Consider the following 24,181-nt stretch of genomic DNA (forward strand, 5'->3'; position numbering starts at 1 on the left):
AGTGAAAGGCTTCCTTCTTCTAAAATTTTCTGCCTTTCCCTGTCTCTCCTACCAGGAATTATTTATATTTTATTGACTCAAACTACAATCCATGGCCACTCCTAGGTGTAGGGGAGATGGGAAAATAGTCCTTTTACTTTTAGCCTGTGTAGCTGGAGAGACAAAGAGAAGAAGCTTGTGAATAGACTCTTTCACAGTCTCTGCCAAGTATTCTCTTTGAAAATGGACCAATGTTTTTTGTATTTTGCCTTTAATATACTGCATTTTCCTAGTCATAATTTAATTTATGAATTGGGGACACATTTAATAAAAATCTACTCACAGAGGTAATTCATTTTATGAGGTACAGTTTATGAAGTGTTGACATTATTTAATTGATAAGTCAGATTCCAAAACCCATATGAGTAGATGACATATCGCAAACTTTAGTGCTCTCAGAATGCAGGCTCTCTGTTCGCCACTTGAACAATTTCTAGTCTTCACGAGACAAGCTGAACATAGTGACTATAGATGTTGAACAAATGGCAGTTTTTAGGTAGCATTAGAGGAGGTTTTTAAGAATCTCACTGAAGGAAAAGGAAAGCAATAAAATATTGGAAATGAGATAAAATTGTATACTTCATAAAACAAGTAATGCTTTTGTTTGAGAGTAACTGAGGAGAAAAATAATGGGACACAGCAGAGGGAATCCAGTGTAGTAAAACAAAGCTTTAGCCAGCAGACAGCTCGGCCTTCTACTCCCTCCTGCCATGTACGACTAGCTGCTCTTTCCATATAACTTCATCTCTTTGAGCCTTGGTTTCCCCATCTTTTTATATAAACAGTAATTATACTAACCCCACAATGGCATTTGGCTCCACCACGTAGGAAAATGCTTGGTACATGGTAAACTTAACTGTTAGTTTCCTTTACTGAATGGATAAAGATGAATATAGTGCCTGCTTTCAAAAGCAAAGCACATGTAGCTCAGTATCTGTGTCCTAGTCAATTTATCTTTCTTGCAGATGAAACCCATACTTTATCAATAGCCTGTCAAGTTTAATACGGGACAGTATTGTTCTGTATTGAAAGTGACTATCTAAAATAAGAAAATCGCTCTCAATCTATTTTCTCATGAATTTTTAAATTCCATATACATATGTTATAGTAAAATTTGGTATGATTTATTGTATTTTAGAAAATATGATATTTTCAAAATCGATCTTTTTGGTTTCTTGATAGTTTTTAATGTTTTTCTCCAAACTAGGATTTTAAGAGTGGACTTGGTATTACCATAATTCCTATGAATGTAGCAAATGTAAAGCAAGTGGACCGAACTGTGAAACAATGTTTTGAAATAATCACTCCCTATCGGAGTTTCAGGTAAGCCATTTTTAAGTATTTTGTGTTTGTACTGCTACAGGAAAGCTTGGGTGATCTGCCTTTGTATTGCTAGTGGTGATTTTATGTCTTAGAGGACACAAAATTATCTTCTTTCTTTTCCATATTGTCTAATTTATTAGCCAGTATATAAAAATACCTGGTAAACATGACCTGAATAATCAGGCAACCTGAAAAGGTATTTATTTCATGAAATTTGAGTAGTTTTTTAATACCTCTTACTTAGTAGGCTTGGTGAATATGTTCTTTATGAACAAACCTGTGATACATTCCTTTACATTTAGAAGGAATAAAATTAAAAGAACATGTTACCTTGTTTTCAAATTGTATTGTTATTTGCCTTCTTTTTATACTAATCAAATATAGTCCCTCATTTAAGATCAATTCCTAATTACAGTTGTTCCCTATGATTTCCTACAGGGACTCAGCTTAAAGTGATCTTGAATTTAATGGACCTCATAGCACTTATTGATCCAAATATTTTAGCATTTTATTATATATCTTACATTGTGGTATTCTAATTGCATCATGATGATGAAAAGAATATTTAAAGTGCTTAATATAGTTCAATAAATTATAATGACTCCAAAGGTTTATTATACAGAATAGGCATGAGTCAATATCTATTGAGTTCGGCTACATTAAGGCATTTATTATAAATAATGAACACACACACGGGGTAGTGTGCAGGTCAGAGGCAATTGCTCTAGGCTTCTGCAGAACTAACAATTACTTAGAAATTTCAAAGTAACTGCCAAATCTGTTGCTCATTTTGCTTGTCAAAATATGTCCACTGGCTCAAATTTTGAGAAAGAAATGATCTCATAAAAATAAGAAGCTTTATTTTCAAATACGCAGATTCTAGCCGCAACTGAAAATGTAAATATGTATTGGCTGTGAACCAATATATATTTCTGGTTGAACCAGAAAAAAACTAAGAATTTTATGAATATTATAGTGGTAATGGAATCATAAAGTGCTTCAGAAAGTATCCATGTAGACCACTCATTTTTGTGGGTTATTTAGAATATGTTAGCCATCTGTTATTTTCATTATATTTCAAAGCATTTTCATCTTTAGAAAGAATATTTTAATGTGAAGAATCACTTTGTGGGTCATGGACTAAGTATGTAGACTGTAGTGTAATACATTCCCTGATACATTGTAGGTGCTCAGTAAATATTTCTTGAAGGAGTGAACTGCTGTTTAATGTTTTTTCTCTTCACTAAAATACCCAGTAAACACTAAGATTCAAAATAAATCAGAACATGGCTAAATATGTGTTAGAAATCTGTTAGAATAGTAACCACTTCCAACTTTTTTTTGACTTCTCGGTTTCTTAAAGCCATCTGGACATTCTTCTACTTACAAAAAAGTATCTATTTTTTACGTCTGAAAACAAAAATCACAATTTCTGGTGGACATTTTTGATGATGTAGTTTCAGACTGTCTTGGCATACTTGCTTGGCAAAATATTCCAATAGTCCTGAAACTCAGCCAGTCTCGTACTGATTATTATATAAGCATTGCTTAGGAAACATGGCCTCTTGTTTAGGCCTTTGACCTAACAAGGCAATTTTTATATCTTGGCCATAAAAATGCATACATTAATTTTTGTTCAAGATATATAAACAAAGTCATAAGGAATGTGGAAAATGAAAGGGAGAAAGAAAGGTTTGTTAAAGTAGATGATTTTTAACAAGAAAGACAATCCACTACTGCCCAGAAGGCATATTTTTCAGCTGTTCTTTAATTTGGGAGTGAAATTTATATGCAAGCTGAACATACTACTTAATTGACCTTTACAAGGGAGATCGATAACGCAGAAATGTTAATTGTTTCAGCTTTACAGCAGAGTCTGAAAAAGAGAAGCAAGACTGGATTGAAGCTGTGCAGCAGTCGATAGCAGAAACTCTCTCTGATTATGAAGTAGCTGAGAAGATTTGGTTCAATGAGTCCAACAGGAGCTGTGCAGATTGCAAAGCCCCGGATCCAGACTGGGCATCCATCAATCTCTGTGTTGTCATCTGTAAGAAGTGTGCAGGTAATTAGTGATAAGTTATGCTCATCACTGCTCTGTGGCAGATTGGCACTGAATGCTTTTTGTTGTCGTATATAATGTGTCCGAGCTAATGGGTGCGCAAAGTCATACCAGGGAAAGCTTATTACATTTCTATCAAATTCAGAAATAATTCATGACCCTAAACTTCTCTTATGCATGACTTAGATGTAAAAATTGATTTTTAAGCATGCAATCATATTTCGTGCCTACTAGTCCATGTATGGATTTGAAAAAGACAATGTTGAAATTTCTAGATTTCAGGTGAGTGTATTTCAGAATGCATCCTGAACAAGCTTGCACCTTGCAGTAAGATTTGTCCATTTTTCCCCAGTCACTTTTTGTAAGGCATATTGTTCACGTCACACTTGTTTTGGGCTCTAAACTTTGTATGCCAGATCTTCTATATCTTATAATAAAAATTTTTATGTAGAAGCATTTCACAAGAGTATGGATGTTTATGAAAATAACCAGTCCTGTGGCTATGACTGGTTTCCTTATTGTGACGTCACATCTGACCACCTGACAGAGTATTTGGGAGCTCAGACAGGTGTCCAGGTGAGCAGAGGAAAATGGACCCCAGCTAAAGTGTGTGGTCATGGAGGCCTTGCACAGAGTGAAGCACAGGCTAAACTTCACTTCAGTTTTCCAGGACGACCCCCCCCCCCTCCCCCAACACGTGCATCGGTGCGAGGACACACACACGAAGTGAGGGGAGAGAGAGTTCACCTAGAATACCAGCTACTGGTCTGGTCTGGGGAATTAAAAAGATGTATAAGACGTGACATTTCCTCCGCAAATATACAAATACAATTGCAATGGAGTGTGGCAAGTGCAGGACTGGAGCTGAGCGCGAGGCTCCGTGAGAACGCAGGAGAGGACCACCTAACTTAGCCGGAGCGCAGACCAGGAGTATTGCAGTCCCGACAGTTGCTGTAAAGCCTTAATACCTTCCTAGACTTCTCTTCTACTACATTTCTCATCATGCTAAGGTAGATTTCCTCACCAGCTAATTACCAGTATCAATCATAACAGCAACAAAAAATCAGCTAATCACCTTCCTCTTTGTGTTCGTCCCTCTCCTCCTCTTTTGGGAGAGATCCCTTTTGTGCTGTCCAGGCTGTTCTTCCGCTTAGGCTTCCTTTCTTTCCTCCCTCCTTAAGATGCTCACCTCGCCACCTGGTCACTCTCGTGTGTAAGTGGTCCATGGTTTCTTTTGGTTCATCATATAAACTGGCATAAGTCTGTCTCATTACCACCATCAGGCTTTCTGAAAAAGTTCCATTCCCTTCTGTGTATGGTTCTCCATCCCTTTTTTTCCTTTCATAGACAAGATATTTTCAAGAGCAGTGGTATGCATAGGTTTTCTTCTTTCCTTTAACTCCCTAGTTTTTCTTCAGCATTCTGTAATTAGCCTCCTTTCCTCTCTACTGCAGTAAAAGTATTTTCACCACATTTACCAATGTATTTTGCCTCTCATTTCCTGTGCGGTCACTTTGCATCTTTATTGTCTTTTCTTTATTTGAGACCCTTGACCAATATGTGTCTTTGTGACATCCATCCTCCCTCAGCTTCTAAGAGACTGTCCTCTCTCCGTGAGGTCTCGCTGCCAGTCATCCTTTTGCAGGTTACGTTTTCTCTTCGTGCTCCTGAAATAGATGTGTTCCCGTGGGTTACATTCTCAGCTCTCTTCTGCTCTGCTCTTCCTGAGTGTTATTTATCACTTGAATTCCACACTCATTTTCAAGCAGATGATTCTCACTCTGTGGGACACCAAACTCTCATAATTATCTACCCACTAGAATCTCTACTTAGATTTGGCAAATATACCTCAAAAATAACATGTCAAAAATGGAGGCTTCATTGCTGCCCCCACCCCATCGTATAAAACTGCCTATTTTTATATGTTCTTGATCTTGGTCAGAAGCAATCCTGTTTACCCTACACTCAAGCCTAAAACCCGAGAGGCCCTCTTTTCTTTAAGCCCAACCAGTCCCATTCATTTTATCTTCTTGCTGTCTTTAAATCTATACCCCCTTCCACACACACACACACACACACACACACACACACACGCACACCTTTTTTCCTCTCCTGCTGCTGCCTCAAGTCGCTCTCAGTTTCTTTGCCCAGGTTACTCCAATCGTCCTTTTCAGCTCTTCTTAAAGGTTTCTAAGTGTTTTCCTTTTCAGCACCATATTGCCTTTAAGTAGTCTTTTAAAATGCAAACCTATGCAGATTCCTGCCTTGGGAATTCTGAAGCTTTGTGCTCTAAGTAGTTTCCACCTCAAAGAAGGAAGGTAGAGAGCCTCTTATCCGATGTAAGGAGAAGAATGAACTTTCACTGCTCATAAGGCAAAGGGTCCTTAAGATCAAGGACAATGACTTGTATACGTTTTTTCCTTCTCAGCTTAGAAATCATTTGACAAACACCTGGGTGCTCAGTGATGACTGAATGATGGTTTTTACGGCACAGTTGAATTGATGGTAATAGAATGCTGGGCTCTTGTCTTGTCCAGGCAGCATAGTAGAATAAAGAAGTCACATCAGATTTTTAAGTATACACTTACTAATGTCATAGCTAGTTTTACAATAGTAAAGTTTTTGTAATAGTAAGGGAAGAAGTATCTGTATTTATGAACATGGGACTTTAACAGACACATTACCAAAGGTTTTCAGTGGCATGTGATTTCTAGCTAATTACCAAATAAGGACAAATTATTTATATGTCTATATACACACACATCTAGATATTCTTTTAAAAGTGTGGTTTCATACCAATGCAGGGTGCTGACGAAAGATGATTGCCGTCATCTTTATTGTGGTTGGTTATCATCTCTGTGTAATCACCACCACTACTCTTAGTGCAGTTGGCATCTAGCAAAGTAGATACCGGTGTGTTTTAAGTTGAGAAGATACACACACACATGCACACATATACACCTTTTTAAAAAAAGGTAAAATAAATTTATGCACAAATTAAAATAGAAATGCACTTTTTTTTGTTTACTTTAGGACAACATAGATCTTTGGGACCAAAAGATTCCAAGGTTAGAAGTCTAAAAATGGATGCCAGCATTTGGAGTAATGAGCTCATAGAGGTAAGTCCTGTTTAACTGTGGGGGGTCAGCGGAGACTGTGAAGAGGGTGCAGTGGGGTGTTGTGGATTTTTCTAGGAGCTCTTTGATGAAGTTCTCATCACATCATGAAAATGGCTTTTTGATAGTAGTAACTCTTTCGGAATGCTTCCTAAATGAGGTAGTTATTTTAAAAATAAAAAGTACAGTGAGATTTAATGGTAATAACTCCTTTTAAAGGCTTGACAGCTTTTTTAAAAAAAGCTAGAACTCTCTTTCTAGCCCACCATGGATAAGATATTAGAAAAGTGAATGAAAACATTTGGCAGAATTTACTATTCTTTATCTTGGCCGTGCTGTGATTAACTGTGACTGAGTGGAACTTGCTGTGTCCTGTCTCCATTTCCTGCTCCTGTTCCTCTGCTGCCTGCTCTAGACAGCCATAGCTCATCGACTGGGCCCTTTGAAATGTGTCTGTCTCAATGAGTTTCAAAGAATAGAAACACTTTTGTTGTAATTGTGTTGTTTGCAATTCTTTCCAAGCTAATTTTTTTTACCATTATTCAGAGTAGCTACGCTGTATTAAAATAGATATAGTAACTGCTTTCACACTTTATTTTTTGATAGAGTTCAGTCTTTCCTGGATTTTCTCGTATTTTATAGTAAATTATGCTTTAATTTGTAAAATGATGCAGTTTTCTACAGATTCAAATACATTTTATGAACTGAGATGTTTTGTCGTTTTTTGACATGCAGCTTTTTATTGTCATTGGAAACAAGAGAGCAAATGACTTTTGGGCTGGTAATCTCCAAAAGGATGAAGAATTACACATGGACTCACCAGTAGAAAAAAGAAAAAACTTTATTACTCAGAAATATAAAGAAGGAAAATTCAGAAAGACCCTTTTGGCATCTCTCACCAAAGAAGAATTAAATAAGGTATTCAATAAAAGATAACAATAGATGTCAACTTTAATGTCTTTTTAAACATGTGCCAAGATTCCAGATAAGGAGTAAAAAATCTTATACTATTTGATAAAATAATTGTTTAATTTTGTTTTATTTCCTTTTGTGAGATTGTGCCATTGATTTTCCCTGTTGTTTCACTTAAGGATCATTATCAAAAGAGAATAAATTCTTTCTCCATAACTGAAGTTTCCAGCTAACTCAGACTCATCTCCATTCTTAATATTTTGACAAGTTACACTGTTTTAGGGAAGGGTACTGAATGTAACTTCAGCTGGTATGTTGCTGATGGTGTCACCAACACTGACATATAACAGTATATTGTTATAAACTATGATTCGCTTAACACTACTGATTTCAAGTCTCATTTGCTTTTGGTTGAGTGATTCTTTGGTGCCTATTTCATGCTGCACATTTGGTCTTTTGGTAAAGAACTTTTGGCAAAGGGATTTGTTAAATAACCCCTCACCGGTTCTTTTTCTAAATTACTGCTTCATCTCTTGTGTGTTAGGAGACTCTTCTATATGTAGATATTTAAAGCATAAACCTTGATGAACCTATCTTTCAATGCTCAGATGATGTATTTTTTCATAGTTCTCAGTCTTTTTTGTTTGTTTGTTTTGGTGACAAAGTCTTAACTCTGTCGCCGTTACTAAAGTGCAGTGGTGTTATCATAGCTCACTACAACCTCCAACTCCTTGGCTCCAGCGATCCTCCTGCCTCAGCCTTCCAAGTATCTGGGACTTCAGGCATGCGCCACCATGCCTGGCTAATTTTTTCTATTTTTAGTAGTGATGGAGCCTTGCTCTTGCTCAGCCTGGTCTCAAATTCCTGAGCTCAAGTGATCCTCCTGCTTAGGCCTCCCAGAGTGATTACAGTGTGAGCCACTGTGCCCTGCCAGTTCTCAGTTTGTGAATGTGTTTTTTAATGTTAATGCTTGCTGGATAAGAATCTCTAGGTAATTACCATTATGTTGAACAGGTGGGAAAATAAAGACCATTGTCCACGTTTGAAAATATGGGCTATCTAAAATTGATTTATATATCTGTTCTATTGATTTAGTTGCACTAAAATAAGTTTTTCTTCTTTGTATGTCTTTGGTGTTATTAATAGTACAGTGAGATCACCAACAAATTTTAAAGCAAAAGCACACAATGAATGTAGGATTCATAATAGGTTCCTAAGATGGGGGCGAGCTATATAGTTATGTAAGTTGTTATTCAGGTATTTAATTTTGTTATAGATAATGCTTTTAGGGTTGCCATTTATATCATTAAAATAACTGCCTAATCATACCAGACATTTATGGACTAATAAGAGGATATCATAAACCTAGGATTATGCTTAATCTAATTCTGTATACCAGAAGTCAATAAAATAAGTATATGAAGTGTACATTATTGATTTGAGGAGGTAACTGGTGAGCTTGGAGAATGAGCCCATATATTCCCCCAGTTCCTTTTCCCCTTTGATGGTAATATGAATCTTGTCAATGGGTATGTATGTCCTCAAGTGAGGTCTTCTCTGTCACACCACATACTTCCCATGGACTAAGCCATTAGATAAGTTTTAAATTGAGGGGTAGCAATCTCATGTCGTCTAAATAGCTTAGGGAAGTTTACCTGTTGGGACTGACTTCCACATTGTACTTTTTAAAAGTGGCATCTTAGTGTCAGTGAATAATCTTTTAAAAAGAACATTGTATTGAACGTTTATCGTACACTTAATAATTGCTGAGTCCTCTTTCAGGTGCTGGGATACAATTGTGGTAAAAACGAGTTGTGCTTCTTTTACTCATGGGAGTGACAGTCACTTGGGGAAGACCAACTGTGAACAGCTGGACTGGAATAAATCCACTAGAGCGAGTACCATGTGCTGGGAAGGAAAAGAGTAGGGTGACGAGAGAGGGAATGAGAGGAAATACGGGTGACTACACTGGGGGTGTATGAGACTGTTAAGAGAGTGGAAGGGGCAGTGTCTTTATGCTTTCCAGCACCCGTATTTTGCAGGTGGGGAAAAACTGAGACCCAGAAATGAAGGAATTTGTACAAGATCACCTAGTAAATGAGTACAAAGTTAGGTATAAGAATTCAGGCTTCTTTATTCTGAGGTGAAGGACATTCTAGAGGTCATCTAGACCAGTGGTCTGCAACCTTTTTGACACCAGGGACTGGTTTCATGGAAGACAGTTTTCCATTGACTGGAGATGGGAGGAGTGGTTTTGGGATGATTCAAGCACATTACATTTATTGTGCAGTCAGTCCTCTCTGAATGATACTCTGTATTTGCAGCCGCTCCCCAGTGCTAGCATCACCGCCTCAGCTCCACCTCAGATCATCAGGCATTAGATTTTCGTAAGGAGTGTGCAGCCTAGATCCCTCACATATGCAGTTTACAATAGGGTTCGCGCTCCTATAAGACCCTAATGCAGCTGCTGATCTGACAGGAGGTGGCGCTTGGGTGGTGGTGCGAGTGATGGGAGTGGCTGTAAATACAGAGGAACCTTTGCTTGCTCACCTGCCACTCACCTCCTTCTGTGTGGCCCAGTTCCTAACAGGCCATGGACTGGTACTGGTCCATGGCCTGGGGGTTGGGGACCACAGATTTAGTCCATGGTAGAAAAGATGAGTGTTTTTTTTAACAGCTGACACTGCAGGGTAGGAACTGTGAATGTATCTTGAGACTCCTTGCCTTCTGTTTATGTATTCTGAGCTGCTAGGGGGACAGCTAATGAGTGAGTGTCTTGAGCCTGCATCCCTGAGGGCAAATTAACCCGTGATCTATCCAGGTGCACCTTGTAAGGAAGGCGTTAAAGGGGTGAGTCCAAGGCGAAAGTCAGATCAAGGTGCCATAATTGAGGGTTTAGAAGCAAATGGGAAGCCAATAAAGTGAGCTCTGAGAACTGACATAAGGTGGGAAGAAAGGATGAGGAGAGATGTGAAGGCAGCTTATTACTTCAGTGCAAAAAAAAAAAAAGTCAGATTCCAGCCATTGATACTGTTTGTACAAGGATGATGCATAACATAAGTCAGTAATATTGTTTTCTGGCCTCTTGCGTATTGTTCTGACTTCCCCCATCCCAGCCCACAGAGAGAAAGATCCTGAATTTGCTTTGTACTCATCTTTCGAATTCCCATAGCACAATGATGATTTAAATATTCTGCAGCTCCTGATTAAATTGGAAAAATATATTAACAACTCTCATATGACTAAACATTTAGTGGCTACTTCATTATTACATTTGAAATGTTTTGAATTTTCTGAGCATCAGCCATTATCATAGTATGTGAGCATAAAAATACCTTCCAAAGCAAATATGATGGCTTAGGTTTTGAAGGGCCATCACAGCAACAAAATAATGAATTGGGATGTGAAGGAATTTGGCTTACAATTTAAATTCGCACAATTTTGTGCCTGTTGCCTAATTCAGAGCATTATTATTATCAACCTTCTTAGAAAGAAAGGAGTATAATCTTTATCTCATAAATGCATTGTCAAACTTTTACTCACTTTCATAGCTAGAATATTGTTTTCTTCCCTTAAATGGTATATTTTCTTTTAATGACCAGGCTCTGTGTGCTGCCGTGGTGAAGGCAGATGTTCTGGAAACAATGGCTTTGCTGTTCAGCGGGGCAGATGTCATGTGTGCCACTGGGGACCCTGTGCACAGCACGCCCTATCTGCTGGCCAAGAAGGCCGGCCAGAGCCTGCAGATGGAGTTCCTCCATCACAACAAGTTCTCAGGTTTGTCCCTAGCTCTGCATTACGCTGTTCTCGTCTGATATGTCCCTTAAAGTACTGAAGCGTAAATCTGCTTCTTTCTCAAATAAGAAAAACCTGTCAGAATGAAGAAAACGTAATTACCAAAAATATGGAAGATGCTTAAGCCTATTTTTATATCGTTTCAAGGAAAAGTTGAGGACATAAATCTTTTCTATTTCTTTAATCTTATAAACGGAAGATTAAAATAGTTAATCCCACATAATCATTTCCACCAAAATTAAATCCGATTTTCATATATGAATAATAAACATGACTTAAGTGCTTATTTGCAAATTTTATGCATAGGACAATAAATATCTCTGTATATTTATTCTGTGGTAAATTTAGTTTTTCTTCTAGCGCAAAACTCATGTACATATTAACAAAGGGAAAATTGTTTACATTTTAAATTTCGAGTGTTTTATTTCTTTAATTTTTCTAGATTTCCCTCAGCATGACGTTCATTCTGAGGGTGGATTAAATCAAGAGTCCTCGCAGTCCACGTTCCTCTGTGACTTTTTGTATCAAGCTCCTTCTGCTGCTTCTAAACTCTCTTCAGAGAAAAAACTGCTTGAAGGTATCTTTCATGCTTCTTTTAGATTTTGTTATATGATAAAACTTTATTCCATTATCAAAACAATTAGGTTTAAATTTTGATTTTTTTTTTCCCTTAAGATTTGATCTTGCAGTGGCGAGATACTTTTTGCACGTATAGAAATGCTTCCAGGCACAGATAATATTTCATGTACTGCAGCAGGGATTTATACTGGGGTGGGATGCTGAGTGAATTCTCACCGGTGTTCACTGATGTCTACCTTAGGGCCAATTGATTTTGTTTCAGATTTTAAGGGGTATTGCAAAAAAAAAAAAAAAAAGGCAACTCAGCTCCTTCCCTTAGGGATGGACACGCCACCTGGGGAGGTAATGTAGATAAATGCAAATGCATGGGGAAAACGGCCAAGTTTTCTGGACATGTTCAGTTAGAGTACTAAGTGATATCAAGTAGTTCAGTTTGTTCTGATGAAGTATATGTATGTGTGAGTTTAAGTAAAATCAGACTTAAGCTTGGTTTCACAAAAGGTGATGGGAGTCACTTTGATTGAATAGAAAGACTGTGGGTTTGGAGAATTCTCTGAGCAGAGCCACGGTGGGCATTTATCCATCCAACTCTTTGTGTCAGGCTCGTGCTAGGCAGTGGAATTGTAAAAATAAGTAAGACACAGGCCTCATGCTCACATTATGTATGTTCAAACTAATTCAAGAACTATAGGCAGGAAAATACAATGAGATCTGTCTTCCTGGAACAGAGAGGGCCTAAGAGAAGTTAAGCCGTGTAGGCTGGTTGACGGTGGCATTGGCTGGTCGGGAGCCTGGTATCAACTCCCTGGGTGGTGTGACTCAGCTGTAGTGTTTGATCAGAGGAACAGTAGGATGACAAACAAATTCACTTTACAGTGTTAATCCTGATACTTGTGCATTTGAAGTGATTATTTCAGTATTATAAATGCTTTATTTCTGAAAAAAAAATTATTTCCCAAAGCAGAATATATTGGAATTAACTATACTTCATTAGATTTTTCTGAAGAGTGTTTGTCCTTTAGTGAGCATATACTGTGTGTAAGGCATTGCTTTACTTTACATACCTTAATTGTAAGCCACATAATAGTCTGCAAGACAGTTGATGTTATGCTGATTTTCACATGACAAATGAAGAAGCTCAGCAGGAAGCAGAATTTCACACCTGACTTGTGTTATCCTTGCTGTTGTAACACCTTGGTCTTGGTCAAAGTATCACAGCCAGGTGAGAGTAGGATGGCAGAGCATTTTGTCCTTTCAATTTAGTTGATTTGGGTTCTTTCAGCAATTGATTTTTGTCTACCTTTATTCAGCCTTGCCAATAATAAATGGTAAATTTACTGAGGTTTTTTCATCTCTGTCGCTCCTATTAGTAATTAACCCTGAACTCAAAAGTTAACTGATTAGAAAAAGGTAAAGTATCTGGATAACTTGTGAATTGACTATATCAATTACTAAAATAATTGAGTAAGGAAATTAATGTACTTACAAATAAGTGTCAAAGCTTTCTAGAATGCTGCTTCTAAATACTAAGAGATCATAGACTCGCTTTTCAAACCACTTGACTTTTACAAAGATCAAATAGAAATTGGAATACAAGATTTTTTCCTAAAGTGTTTCAAAATATCAAAATCATTCTGCAGGTTAAAAATAAGCTTGTGTTTATTTTTTGACAATTGTGGTTATAATATTTATAAACTTATTTTCTTTAATATTTCCTTGAAATAGATTTTTTTAAATTACTTGAGTATCACGTTGATGTTCTAAACAGTTGTAACTAAATCATTCTTTTATCTTTTATAAATTAACTGTGGATTTTTTGGTTAAAACTTATTTCAAAAAACAGAAACCAGTTCATTCTCTGTATATGTAATGTAATTTAGGAGTATTTTCCCATTTTAAAACATTCTTTTTTTAAGTAATATGAAAGTAAGCTTTTGTATTTTGTCTATGCTGCACAACAGCAAAGATTTCATTTTGAAGCCGTCTCCTGGTAGGGCATTGTTTGACTGTCTTTATTTCTTCCATCCAATTTATCAGTCAGCTGGCTACGCTCCATCTCCGCTTCTACCCCCGGTCTCCATCACGTTCTGCTAGGCTGCAATACTCTCCTTATTTGTCTTCCTGTCTCTGCCCTAGCTTCCCTCTGAAATTTTCTCCAAAACACAGGCATAGTGATCTTTGAAAATGTAAATCGGATCATGCCATTCCATCGCTCAAACACATTTAGTGGCTTCCCATTCCAGAATATAAGCCTGTTCTTTGTTGGGACCTACAAGACCTTCTGAGACCTCCCCTTCCCTCCATCTCCTGTCATTCCTCTCGAAGCTCACATGTCAGGGTGTGTTGGTTTCCTCTCTGTTCCTGGAACATGCCACATCCTTTTCTGCCCCTTCTGGACCCTTGCAGTTATTGCTCACTCTGCAAGGAGAGAGCTTCTCCCCGTCTGGCTCCTCCTTGCAGGAATCAGTTCAGCACCCACTAGTCAGTGAGGTGCTTTGGCTCCCTACTAAGGTGTGAGCCCATTGCCGGGTCCCTCTTTCACGGGACCCTGCCTATGTCTGTCCTAGAGCCGGTTCATGGTCTCAGACGATCCCGTCTTCATTTATTTGTTTCTCCCTTCTCCGGGAGTGAAAGCTCAACGAGGCATCAGCATTTTCTGTTTTTTTTTTTTCAGGGTTATCAAATCTTTGATGCCTAAAACAGTGTCAACACATAGTAACACATGATAAATATTTGTTGAATGAATGACTCTTTCTTTAGTCAAATTACTACGAGTGTAAACATGTGAGTTCCATATTAATGTTTTGGTTTTGATCTACATATAAAAAGATACAATTGCTGGTACAAAGCATATTTTATGCAGAAAGAATCTATTTAAAAATGAAGAAAGAAAAAGTTGAACTATCAAGAAACTTAAAATTCTGGGTTTGTTTCCTCTTCCCTCTCTCAAGATTCTGCAGTGTTGTTACTGCTCTTGAGCCCTAGATTTATGAAAAAAATGAATTATTTGGAAAGATTTAGAGATTAAAGTGTGGTTGTCACCTTTGCCTCTGAAAGGCAAACACCTGGACGAGACCACTCCATCAGTACCTGTCAGGATGGCCAGAGAGCAAAAGGATTAAAAATGGAGACAAAAGGCCGGGAATAAAAATGCATGCGGTCTTTCTGAGAGCTGGAAGCTTCAAATTGTCAGTTCAGGTTTTCATAACTTGAAGTTTCTCTGGCCTCTGGTTATGAAGACTGATCTGTATTTTTCTTTTTCTTTTTTTTTCCTTTTCAATTTAGTGTTCATGGAAAGAAAGATTGATAGCTCTTGTTAAACCTAAGTACCAGAGCTGAATAATAGCATCCTTGTTTTGTTTTCCTTTTTTCCCCCCTCAACCATATTTTTTTCCCTTGGTATCTTAAATTTGATTTGTTTACACAGCGTTCGATTTTTTAAAAGAAAACGGTGGATATGGTTTACTAGAAACTCTATTTCAGTTTGTTTAATTTTGTAGATTAACACTGAGGAAGTTTGAAGATCTTTTGTTCTATGAAAGCCTAGGTTGTATAGCTTAAAAATGTTTTTCTAAGGCTAAAACATATCATTTATTTTAAATGAAAAGAGTGAAGAGGATTCCTAATGTGTATTACTATTTTCAGGGGATGCTAAATATTGTCAGTGGAGGAAATTCTTCGTCAGGAAACAACTTCACAGTTTTGAAAAATAATAGTTCCCCCTTAACTACCTCAGATTGATTATGCACATATGTATTATAAGATATGACTTCTTCTCTACCCTCACACATTTTAAAAATGGACATACATAGTTCGAGCATATACCAGGTACAGAGAGCATTAAGAGGGTAGTTTCCAGAACCCAACTGCCTGTGTTTCACCCCCAGCTCTGATACTATTTGTGTGATCTTGGGATCAATTGACTTCAATTAACTGTTTTGTGCCTTTGGAAAGGGTACAAGGAAGGGGCTGTATAATAATATTAATAGGGTTGTTCTGAGGATTCAATGAGTTAATGCATATAAAATGTGTAGAACAGTGCGTGGCACATAAATATGAGGGGATGAGGAGGAGGAAGAGGAGTAGTGAAGGGCTTATGTGTAAACACATAGGTTCGTGGCCTTTGAGTTTAGGTATGTCATCCTGCAGGCTGTAGCTGGCAACCATTGTACCCAACCCTATTATCCATATCATTCCATAGCAGTATTAAAATGGGTCACCTCTGGAGTTCTTTACCCATGCTTGGCTAAATCCCACAGTAATGTTTTTCTTGACAGATCTAAGCATGAAGATTGAGTAGAAGGAATGAAAACCCCTCTGGCCAGTCTACCCACTTTACTTACATCTTACACACATGCTCCTGTTTATTGAACAGCTGAGTCCTGAGAATTACTCATTCTGTGGTCCTCATTCTGTGCACATCTTCTAGTAGCAGTGAGACGTCTGCAGCTGAGAAGGTTTCGTGGAGGGTATTGACATTTCTCAAAGTCAGACTCAGGAGTACACATCTAAATTGGCCTAAGCAAACCAATATCGTCCAACATAATCTCGCTAAAACTTTTCATTGCTTCCCAAATCCATAGGAATGTCAATATTTCCTGTCACAGCTGTGTTATTATAAGTGCTCAGAGGAAATACCTGTGCCTGCCTTGTCCTACCTCTGGCCCATTTCACTTATGTAAATGAGGCTAGCAAATGGTTGTTGCAGTGATGATGCTACAGGACTAAGTCTCTTCAAGGCTACAATTCCAACGTAAAATGAGCTTGTGTCCACCTTTTTCAAGAGATCTGTCATTTGTTTCCCATTAGAATTTGCATAATTAGACTCTGCATTTATGCTTATTTTATGTATCATTTCAATTGGCACTGTTTGTTTAAGGCCTTCAAATAGCTCCCTCTTGTCTACGAGAGAGGTGCAAACTCCTCAACACCTGTCAGGACTCTTGGGGCCTGGCCTCCGCTGAGCCTGCCGTCCTGCTTCCCATTGTCCCAGCTTCCTGTGCAGCCTGATTCTTCAGCCAAGCAGAGTTGCTGCAGTTTCACCTTTCTGTGACTTTCCTCACACCGTTCTCTCCCAGAGTTATGGAATGATTGCAGTTCGGAATGAATTTTTTTGCTACCTTAGAAACTTGCCACCTCAGTCATAAAGGACCATTTTAAAGGATTTTTTTTTCTGTGCAGTTTTTTGTTGTTGCTCTAGTCTGATGGTAGCTTCCCTCCTTGAATGCGTCTATCCCACTAAACAGACCAGCTGATGGTTATCATTCCAAACACATCTCCCCTTTCAGTGGATTACAAGCTGCCTGAGAACAGGGGTAGAATTCCTAATCTGCGCCAGCAATTATCTGTGTACTGAATAGTTGTGTACTTTTTCCTTTATTCTCTCATGAAGATTGTTCTAGTCATTTGAATGCATTGTTTTGAAACTATTTTATAACTCCCTTTGATTAGTAGTGTAACTTTGCTTTTTCTTATATATGAGAAATATTTAATAAATATTCATTTAAAAATTATGTCATTTCATGATTTTCATATACATGTGCAGGGAATCTACTGTGACTCTGGATTTGATGGCCCTAGAATAATACATCACTTTCTATTGGGAACTGCCTGGGTTCTGTTAGCTTTCTTTTCCAATACCGATAAAGGATTGTTTTGTGCTGTTTGCCAGTTGTCATTGGACTTTTCATTTGGCAGTTTGTTTTTCAGAATGCAGTGATCCTGTAGCTCTCAAGGTATCTACCTTCTGAGTGTTTCTCCTAATGATTGTTTTTTGAGGCCAAATACATTGTCTTGTTTCTTTCTTTTACTTCTCATACCCGCCCTCATTTAAAGTTCTAGTGATATGATGAAGGAACATGTAAAAAGCAGTTTAATATATATATTTTAACTTTTTTATTTTTAATTACTTTGACTTACTATGAAATTTGCATAAAAGTTGCAAGACTAGTGCAAAGAATTCCCATATCCTTTTTATCCAGATAGCTCAAATATTAACACTTTACATTTGCTTTGTCCTCCTTTCTGTATATGCGTATATGTACACAGTCACACATATATTACACTACACACAGAGGTGCATATATATGTGAGTGTGTGTGTATCTGTTTCTCTCATGGTCTCTATGTACGCACACTTGTTTTTAGAACCACTTCAAAGTAAGCTGCAGAAAGGGTTCCTCTTCACTCCTAGTCCTGCAGTATGCATTTCCTAAAAAGAAGGGCACTTTTAAATAATACACTAAAATAGTACAGCGATTAAACTTTGTAAATTATCTAATTTGTAGACTTTATTCATTATATTTAATCTATAGACCTTATTAGTCTTAATGTCTGTAGATCTAGTGTATATTTGAAATCTAAAATTGAAGGTTGCTTGTATAATTTTATTCTTGGCAGTAACTTACAATTTGAGCAATTGTGCAATCTCCAGTGTCCAAAGACAAGATGATGAGGTGAAAATTCCAAAATAATTCCCTTTATCTAGGGAAACTGAAAATTTCAAACAGTTTTTCTTTCATAGTATCATTGATGTGAAAAATTTGAGTTTAATACTTTACCTCACTTGTTCAAAGAGTTATTTGGCAAACTACATTTGAATTATGTCATTAAAACCTACCTAATTAAAAAAAGTGAAAATAATGCAAATTTAGAATTTGGTTTTCACATTAGTGTCTTTTGATGGGAAATATATAATATATAAGATAAGATTTTTTGCTGCTCAATTAGCGAGGCTCCTTGTTTTAGTTTTTAAAGTGGGAAATTGAAAGGAGTGATGAGGATTAATAAATTCGGGCAATGCAGAGGCACGGTATTTGGAGTTATTCTGTCTGGTTGGCATTCATCACTTTGGCTTCTTTTGCATTTATACTTTCAGTGCCTGAGGTTCAGTCAAGAAATGAACTAAATGCAAGGAGTAACACTGGTAGTTCTGGAACCTGTAATAATGTAAAACCCAGTAGAAGACTTAAGTGGTAAATGCACACTTTATAGTTGCATGTAAGTTTCAGAATGCAGCAGGAGTGAAACAAACCTGGGCAGACTCCTGTCTAAAATGGCGCCTTTTTCCAGCCCCCGGTCTGCCACTAATTGATGATCCTTAGTACCGATATTTTAAATCTTGATTTTTGTTTTACCAAAGCAATATGTGCACGTGGTTTTAATGGAAAACAGAAATTTGTTCTGTATTTTTTCATTCCTAAACTTTACCCATTTGTGGTAAATTTTCTCATTTTTATTCTGTTTCTTCTCTTTTCTTAGAAGTAATATTAATTGGATGTTGGACCTTATAAACTGATCATTTGATATTATCTTATTTTCTAGTTCTTGTTTCACTTTTGGGGAGAGTTCGTTTTCTAAGATTTCCTTTTTAAAATTTTTATATATCAAGAATTTTTTTTTGTGTGTGTGTGTGTGTGTGTGTGTGTGTCTTCATTTTCCTTTTAGAGCATGCTGTTCTTGTTGTGTGGACACAGTATCTTCCCTTACCAGTCTGATGTTAATTATAGGTTACAAAATGTTATTTTGTGTTTGATCTCTGTCTTTCACGTTGGAAGCTTTCTTTAAAATTTGTTTTAACAATAGCATTGATTATTATGTGGTCAACACTCTGCTCATCACAAATTCTCACAGCCATTTTACAAGATAGTTGTTATTTTTCCTACCCTATTACTTTACTATGGCTGATGTAACAAATTACCACAAACTTGGTGACTTGAAACAACAGAAATGCATGCTCTCACAGTTTTGGAGGTCAGACATCCAAAATTAGTATCACTGGGTTGAAATCAAGGTGTCAGTATGGCTGTGCTTTTTAAGGAGGCTCTATGAGAGAATCCCTTTTTGGCAGTTTTCTTTTAAACGGTTGGATTCAGATAGTCGAAGATTCCACCAATCTCTAGCTGAGAGTGTTGGATGGGAGTCTTTGATATTCCTGGCTTTAGCACTTTGTGTGTAAATTTGGGGAAGTTACACGGTTTAGTATATAGAATGTCATGGAATCACTTTGTTTCCAGAGTGAATCTTACCTCTGCCTCCAGGCAATGCTTGAGCCTCCCATTTTCGAGTCTGGTGGTTCTGGTTTCTCCAGAGTAAAAGACCAGCTTTCACATGGGTGAGGAGGGGTTGTTGCTTAGTTGCTTAGCACAGTAGAGAAAATGTATGGGTCTGAATAACCATATGTTTATGTTTATATATAAATTAGATTCGTGATACAGATTAATTTATTATTTGCTTTGTTTTGCATTCTTAGAGACAAATAAAAAGTGGTGTGTTTTGGAAGGAGGCTTCTTGAGCTACTATGAAAATGACAAGTCTACCACACCTTATGGCACCATTAATATCAATGAAGTTATCTGCCTGGCTATACAGAAAGAGGACTTCTATTTAAATACTGGGTAGGTCTACCAATAAATAATTAGAGATGAAAAGTATTTTGAGATAATTATGATATCAGGTAACAAGTTTTTTGTTATCATTTCCTTTGCTTCCTTTAAAAGGATTTAATGGTTTCTTAAAGCCTACTTGTATCTTCTGAAAGTTACTTTGATAATTCACTAAAAGTAGGAAAATTAAAATATAGTAATATGAAGAGCTAACATATTTTCATAAAGTCTTATGTAAATATATAGCATTTAATTTTGACCATTGTCGTCATTTAATTTCATGATTTATTTAAAATAATGGACTAAAGACAAAATTTTTTTATTCAATTAATGAATATCATGGTTAAAACAGGTAAGGAAGGTTTTAAAAGAACCAAAGATAACACATGGTACTTTGTTGTTCATGTTTGCTGTAGGCCTGTCTTTATCTTTGAGATCTACTTACCCTCAGAACGTGTGTTTTTATTTGGAGCTGAAACATCTCAAGCTCAAAGAAAATGGACAGAGGCAATAGCCAAGGTATTTAAATATTATATTATTGCCCTAAATCCAGAGAAGATTCTTAACTTGGAGTCTGTGGTTGAGCTTCAGGGATCCATGAAAATTTTATGTAAGATTCTGGGAAGGAGGTCATTCTTCATTAGGTGTTCAAAGCATATAATTAAAAGAGGTTAAGAACTACCTTCCTAGAGCCTTACACAGAGAGGAAATTGATGGTTAGGACCTTGGGAAAATCATTTTCTGAATTAAGGCCATGTTTTTATTGGTTGAGATGTTCTCAATATTGTAAAGTCACTTCTGTGTATGTCTTTTAGTAGGTAGATATCTTATTGAACTTGTCTGCAAAGGTAGAGGGAGCAAATTCCGTAAAAGAACAAAAGGAGAAAAACATTGAAGGTTGACATTCTGAAAAGTGTGACATATCAATTAAGAGAATGTCTTCCTATTTCAGTTATATATTTAGCAAGAAAAAAGATTTAAGGTGCTGCCATTTGAAAATACATTATAGCTGTTCAGTTTTAAGACTGATGAAAATTTTAAATAATTGTTTTGAATTTGGGGTTACTTATCAATCTTTAAAAAGAAAAACTAAGATAATTTTTCCATGTTCCCCGTATCTGTAGGTAGGGAAGGGATTTCCTATTTTCACTGTCTTTATTACTTTTTTGTATTTGTTTTAACAGCATTTTGTTCCCTTATTTGCTGAAAGCTTAACAGAAGCTGACTATGATTTGATTGGTCAACTCTTCTACAAAGACTGTCATGCCCTGGATCAGTGGAGAAAAGGCTGGTTTGCTATGGACAAATCTAGTTTGCATTTTTGCCTTCAAATGCAAGAAGTTCAGGAAGATAGAATGCGCTTAAGAAGACTGCAAGAGCTAAGTAAGATTTTTTTTTCTTCTCCCTTATCTTTGGAACACAATTCTTTATTACATGTAATAATGATAGCTTTTTGTAAAATTCTGATGGTGCACTCCTGAGCTTATGACTAAGTAGTAATAATTGTGTCTTGTGGGCATTTAGTGTAATAGTGTAAAAAAAAAATGTTTATGCTTTTTATTGCTTCTCCCTTCAGCAATCAGCACAATGGTTCAAAATGGGGAAAAATTGGATGTCTTACTCTTGGTAGAAAAAGGGAGGTAAGTGCCTTTTTGCTTTTTAGTCTTTATCCCAACAACTGGGGAGTGGGATAGTTTAGTTATTTTCTTGGAGGAGAGACCATTATTTTAAAACCTGTTTGAAATTATCTGAATCAATTTTATATATACAGTACACCAATGAAGTTTAGTATTTTTATATTTTTATGACAAAATCATTGTGATCAACTATTATAGTTTTCTACAGACCCAGATACATTATATTTAAATATTAAAAGCAGTTTGGTGATTATAAATATGTCTTCAGTGTAGGAATATGATGAATATAAATAATATCCTGAATTATCTATGTATGTAAGTCATTCCTAGCTAAAATTTGATTTCTTGAGTTTAGTTTTTTGGTAACTATGTATTAAGCATCTATTGAATATCGGGCAGTTATAAGTATTGGAAATATAGTGATGAAAAACACACAAGGTCTCTGCCCTCATGAAGCATGTACACTAGTGTGGAAAACAGTGTAAGCAGACAAAAAATAATTGTGTAACATTGTATCCATCAGTGTTAAATCCTGTGAAGAAAAGCAAAGTAAAGAGAGAATCTGATGGAACAGTGTTCTGTGTTAGCTAGCCTGAGAAGAGAGGTTGTCTTTGACGAAAGGTTTGCGTGGAGTGAAGTAGCAAACCCTGCAGCAGTCCTGGTAGTTCCAGTCATGGGCCAGAGATACTTGAAGATTGTTGTACTTGGTATGTCTAAGTTCTGCAAGAAACCTTCTGTGGCTAGAAAGATTTGAGTGAGTGAGAGAGTGGGAAGAAATGATTTCAGAGATATCCCTGGGCCAGATCATATGGGGCGTTATAGATCATGTGTGCAAAAATTAGAATTTTATTCTAAGTAAAATGGGAAGCTACTCAGTCTGAGAGCCGGGAAATGGAAGGGTGTGATTTATCTTTTCAAAGGACTGCTCTGACTCCAGATGAATAAGCTTTTGGAGGACAAGCATGGCACTGAGTGTCTACTTAGGGTGCTGCTGGAGAGGCCAGGCAAGAGATGGCTTATCTGAGAACATAGTGTTGTAGAGTGGTCGGATATATTGTGAACATAGAAGTGTTAAGATCTGTCGATGATTTAAATGAGTGTAAAAGTCAAGGGTGTCCCCAAAGTTTTTGGCCTGAGAAATTACATGAAGGATGGTACTGGTTTTTGAGATAACAAAAACATGAGGGATAAAGATAGGATATTAGTTAAGTTCGGGGCAGTAGATCAAGAGTTTGGTTTTGGAAATGGTCCCTTGGAGACCTGTTTGATTGCAAAATGGAACTGGCGAATAGGCAGTTGGGTATGCAGGTCTGGAATTTAGTGAAGACCTTATACCTGGAGATACACAGTTGAGAGTCATCACTTTATTGATGTTATTTGGCCAAGGAACTGAATGAGTTTACCTAGGAGAAAGAGTGTAAGTGGAAGAGAGAGTTGAGGATGTAGCCTCAGGGTGTCAGATAGTTAAAGGTGTAGAAGAGGAGGATGCTCCAGGGAAGGGGCCTGGGAAGGAGCAGCCAGGGACAGATCAGAACATTAGGAAGACAGAGTTTCTTGAACAAATTGTTTTTTCTTGTAATTTGCTTTCTACAAAATTCACTGATTGCACTGATTCAGTATGTTTGGCTAGTCTATGATAGTGCGAGATCATTTGTAAAACGTATATAGGTTAATCCAGTTGACCTTTAAACAGCATGGGGACTAGGGACACCGACCCCTTGTGCTGTCAAAAACCTGTGCTTAAATTTTGACTCCCCAAAAACTTAGCTACTAATATCCTCCTGTTGACCAGAAGACTTACCAATAATATAGTTAATAAACACCCATTTTGTATGTTACACATATTATATATCATATTCTTTCAAGAAAGTAAGCTGGAGAAAAGAAAATGTTTCTAAGAAAATCAGAAAGAAAAGAAAATGTATTTGCTGTTCATTAAGTGGGAGTGGATTATCATAAAGGTCTTCATCTGCTGTAGGCTGAGGAGGAGGAGGAGGAGGTGGGGTTGTCCTTGCCATCTTGCGTGGCAGAGGAGGAAGGCAATCTGCCTATAAGGGGGACCACGCAGCTCAAACCCGTGTTGTTCAAGGGTCAACTGTAATATAAAAATACAGCTAAATCAGCCTTCCCCGTGGTTATTTTACTCGCTGTGACAAGGATGATGACTTTCCTTAACTGAACCTGTCTTTCCTTCATCTTCATGGAAGGACGTCAGCAGCTGTAGACAACAATGCATATTGTTGATAGAATATTTATGTCAGAGTGTGTTTTTTAACTTACAGGTATAATTAGGACTTTGCATTTTCACTTATTTATTTCTGGGATTATGATGCTTAAT

The 24,181-nt window shown here is 37.0% G+C and overlaps 1 protein-coding gene across 1 annotated transcript in view; it reads left to right on the top strand.

Moving 5' to 3' along the window:
• Nucleotides 1-24,181, top strand: part of ARAP2 (ArfGAP with RhoGAP domain, ankyrin repeat and PH domain 2) — a 178,182-nt gene that overhangs the window by 75,392 nt on the left and 78,609 nt on the right. Inside the window, exons 10-19 of the mRNA XM_069494099.1 lie at nucleotides 1,247-1,362; nucleotides 3,225-3,424; nucleotides 6,455-6,540; nucleotides 7,273-7,455; nucleotides 11,052-11,226; nucleotides 11,687-11,821; nucleotides 20,074-20,218; nucleotides 20,623-20,725; nucleotides 21,391-21,589; nucleotides 21,783-21,846. Coding sequence (XP_069350200.1) covers nucleotides 1,247-1,362; nucleotides 3,225-3,424; nucleotides 6,455-6,540; nucleotides 7,273-7,455; nucleotides 11,052-11,226; nucleotides 11,687-11,821; nucleotides 20,074-20,218; nucleotides 20,623-20,725; nucleotides 21,391-21,589; nucleotides 21,783-21,846 — 1,406 coding nt within the window. The remainder of the gene's footprint in view (nucleotides 1-1,246; nucleotides 1,363-3,224; nucleotides 3,425-6,454; nucleotides 6,541-7,272; nucleotides 7,456-11,051; nucleotides 11,227-11,686; nucleotides 11,822-20,073; nucleotides 20,219-20,622; nucleotides 20,726-21,390; nucleotides 21,590-21,782; nucleotides 21,847-24,181) is intronic.

Source organism: Eulemur rufifrons, chromosome 19 (genome assembly GCF_041146395.1).
Source record: "Eulemur rufifrons isolate Redbay chromosome 19, OSU_ERuf_1, whole genome shotgun sequence".
NCBI lineage: Eukaryota > Metazoa > Chordata > Mammalia > Primates > Lemuridae > Eulemur > Eulemur rufifrons.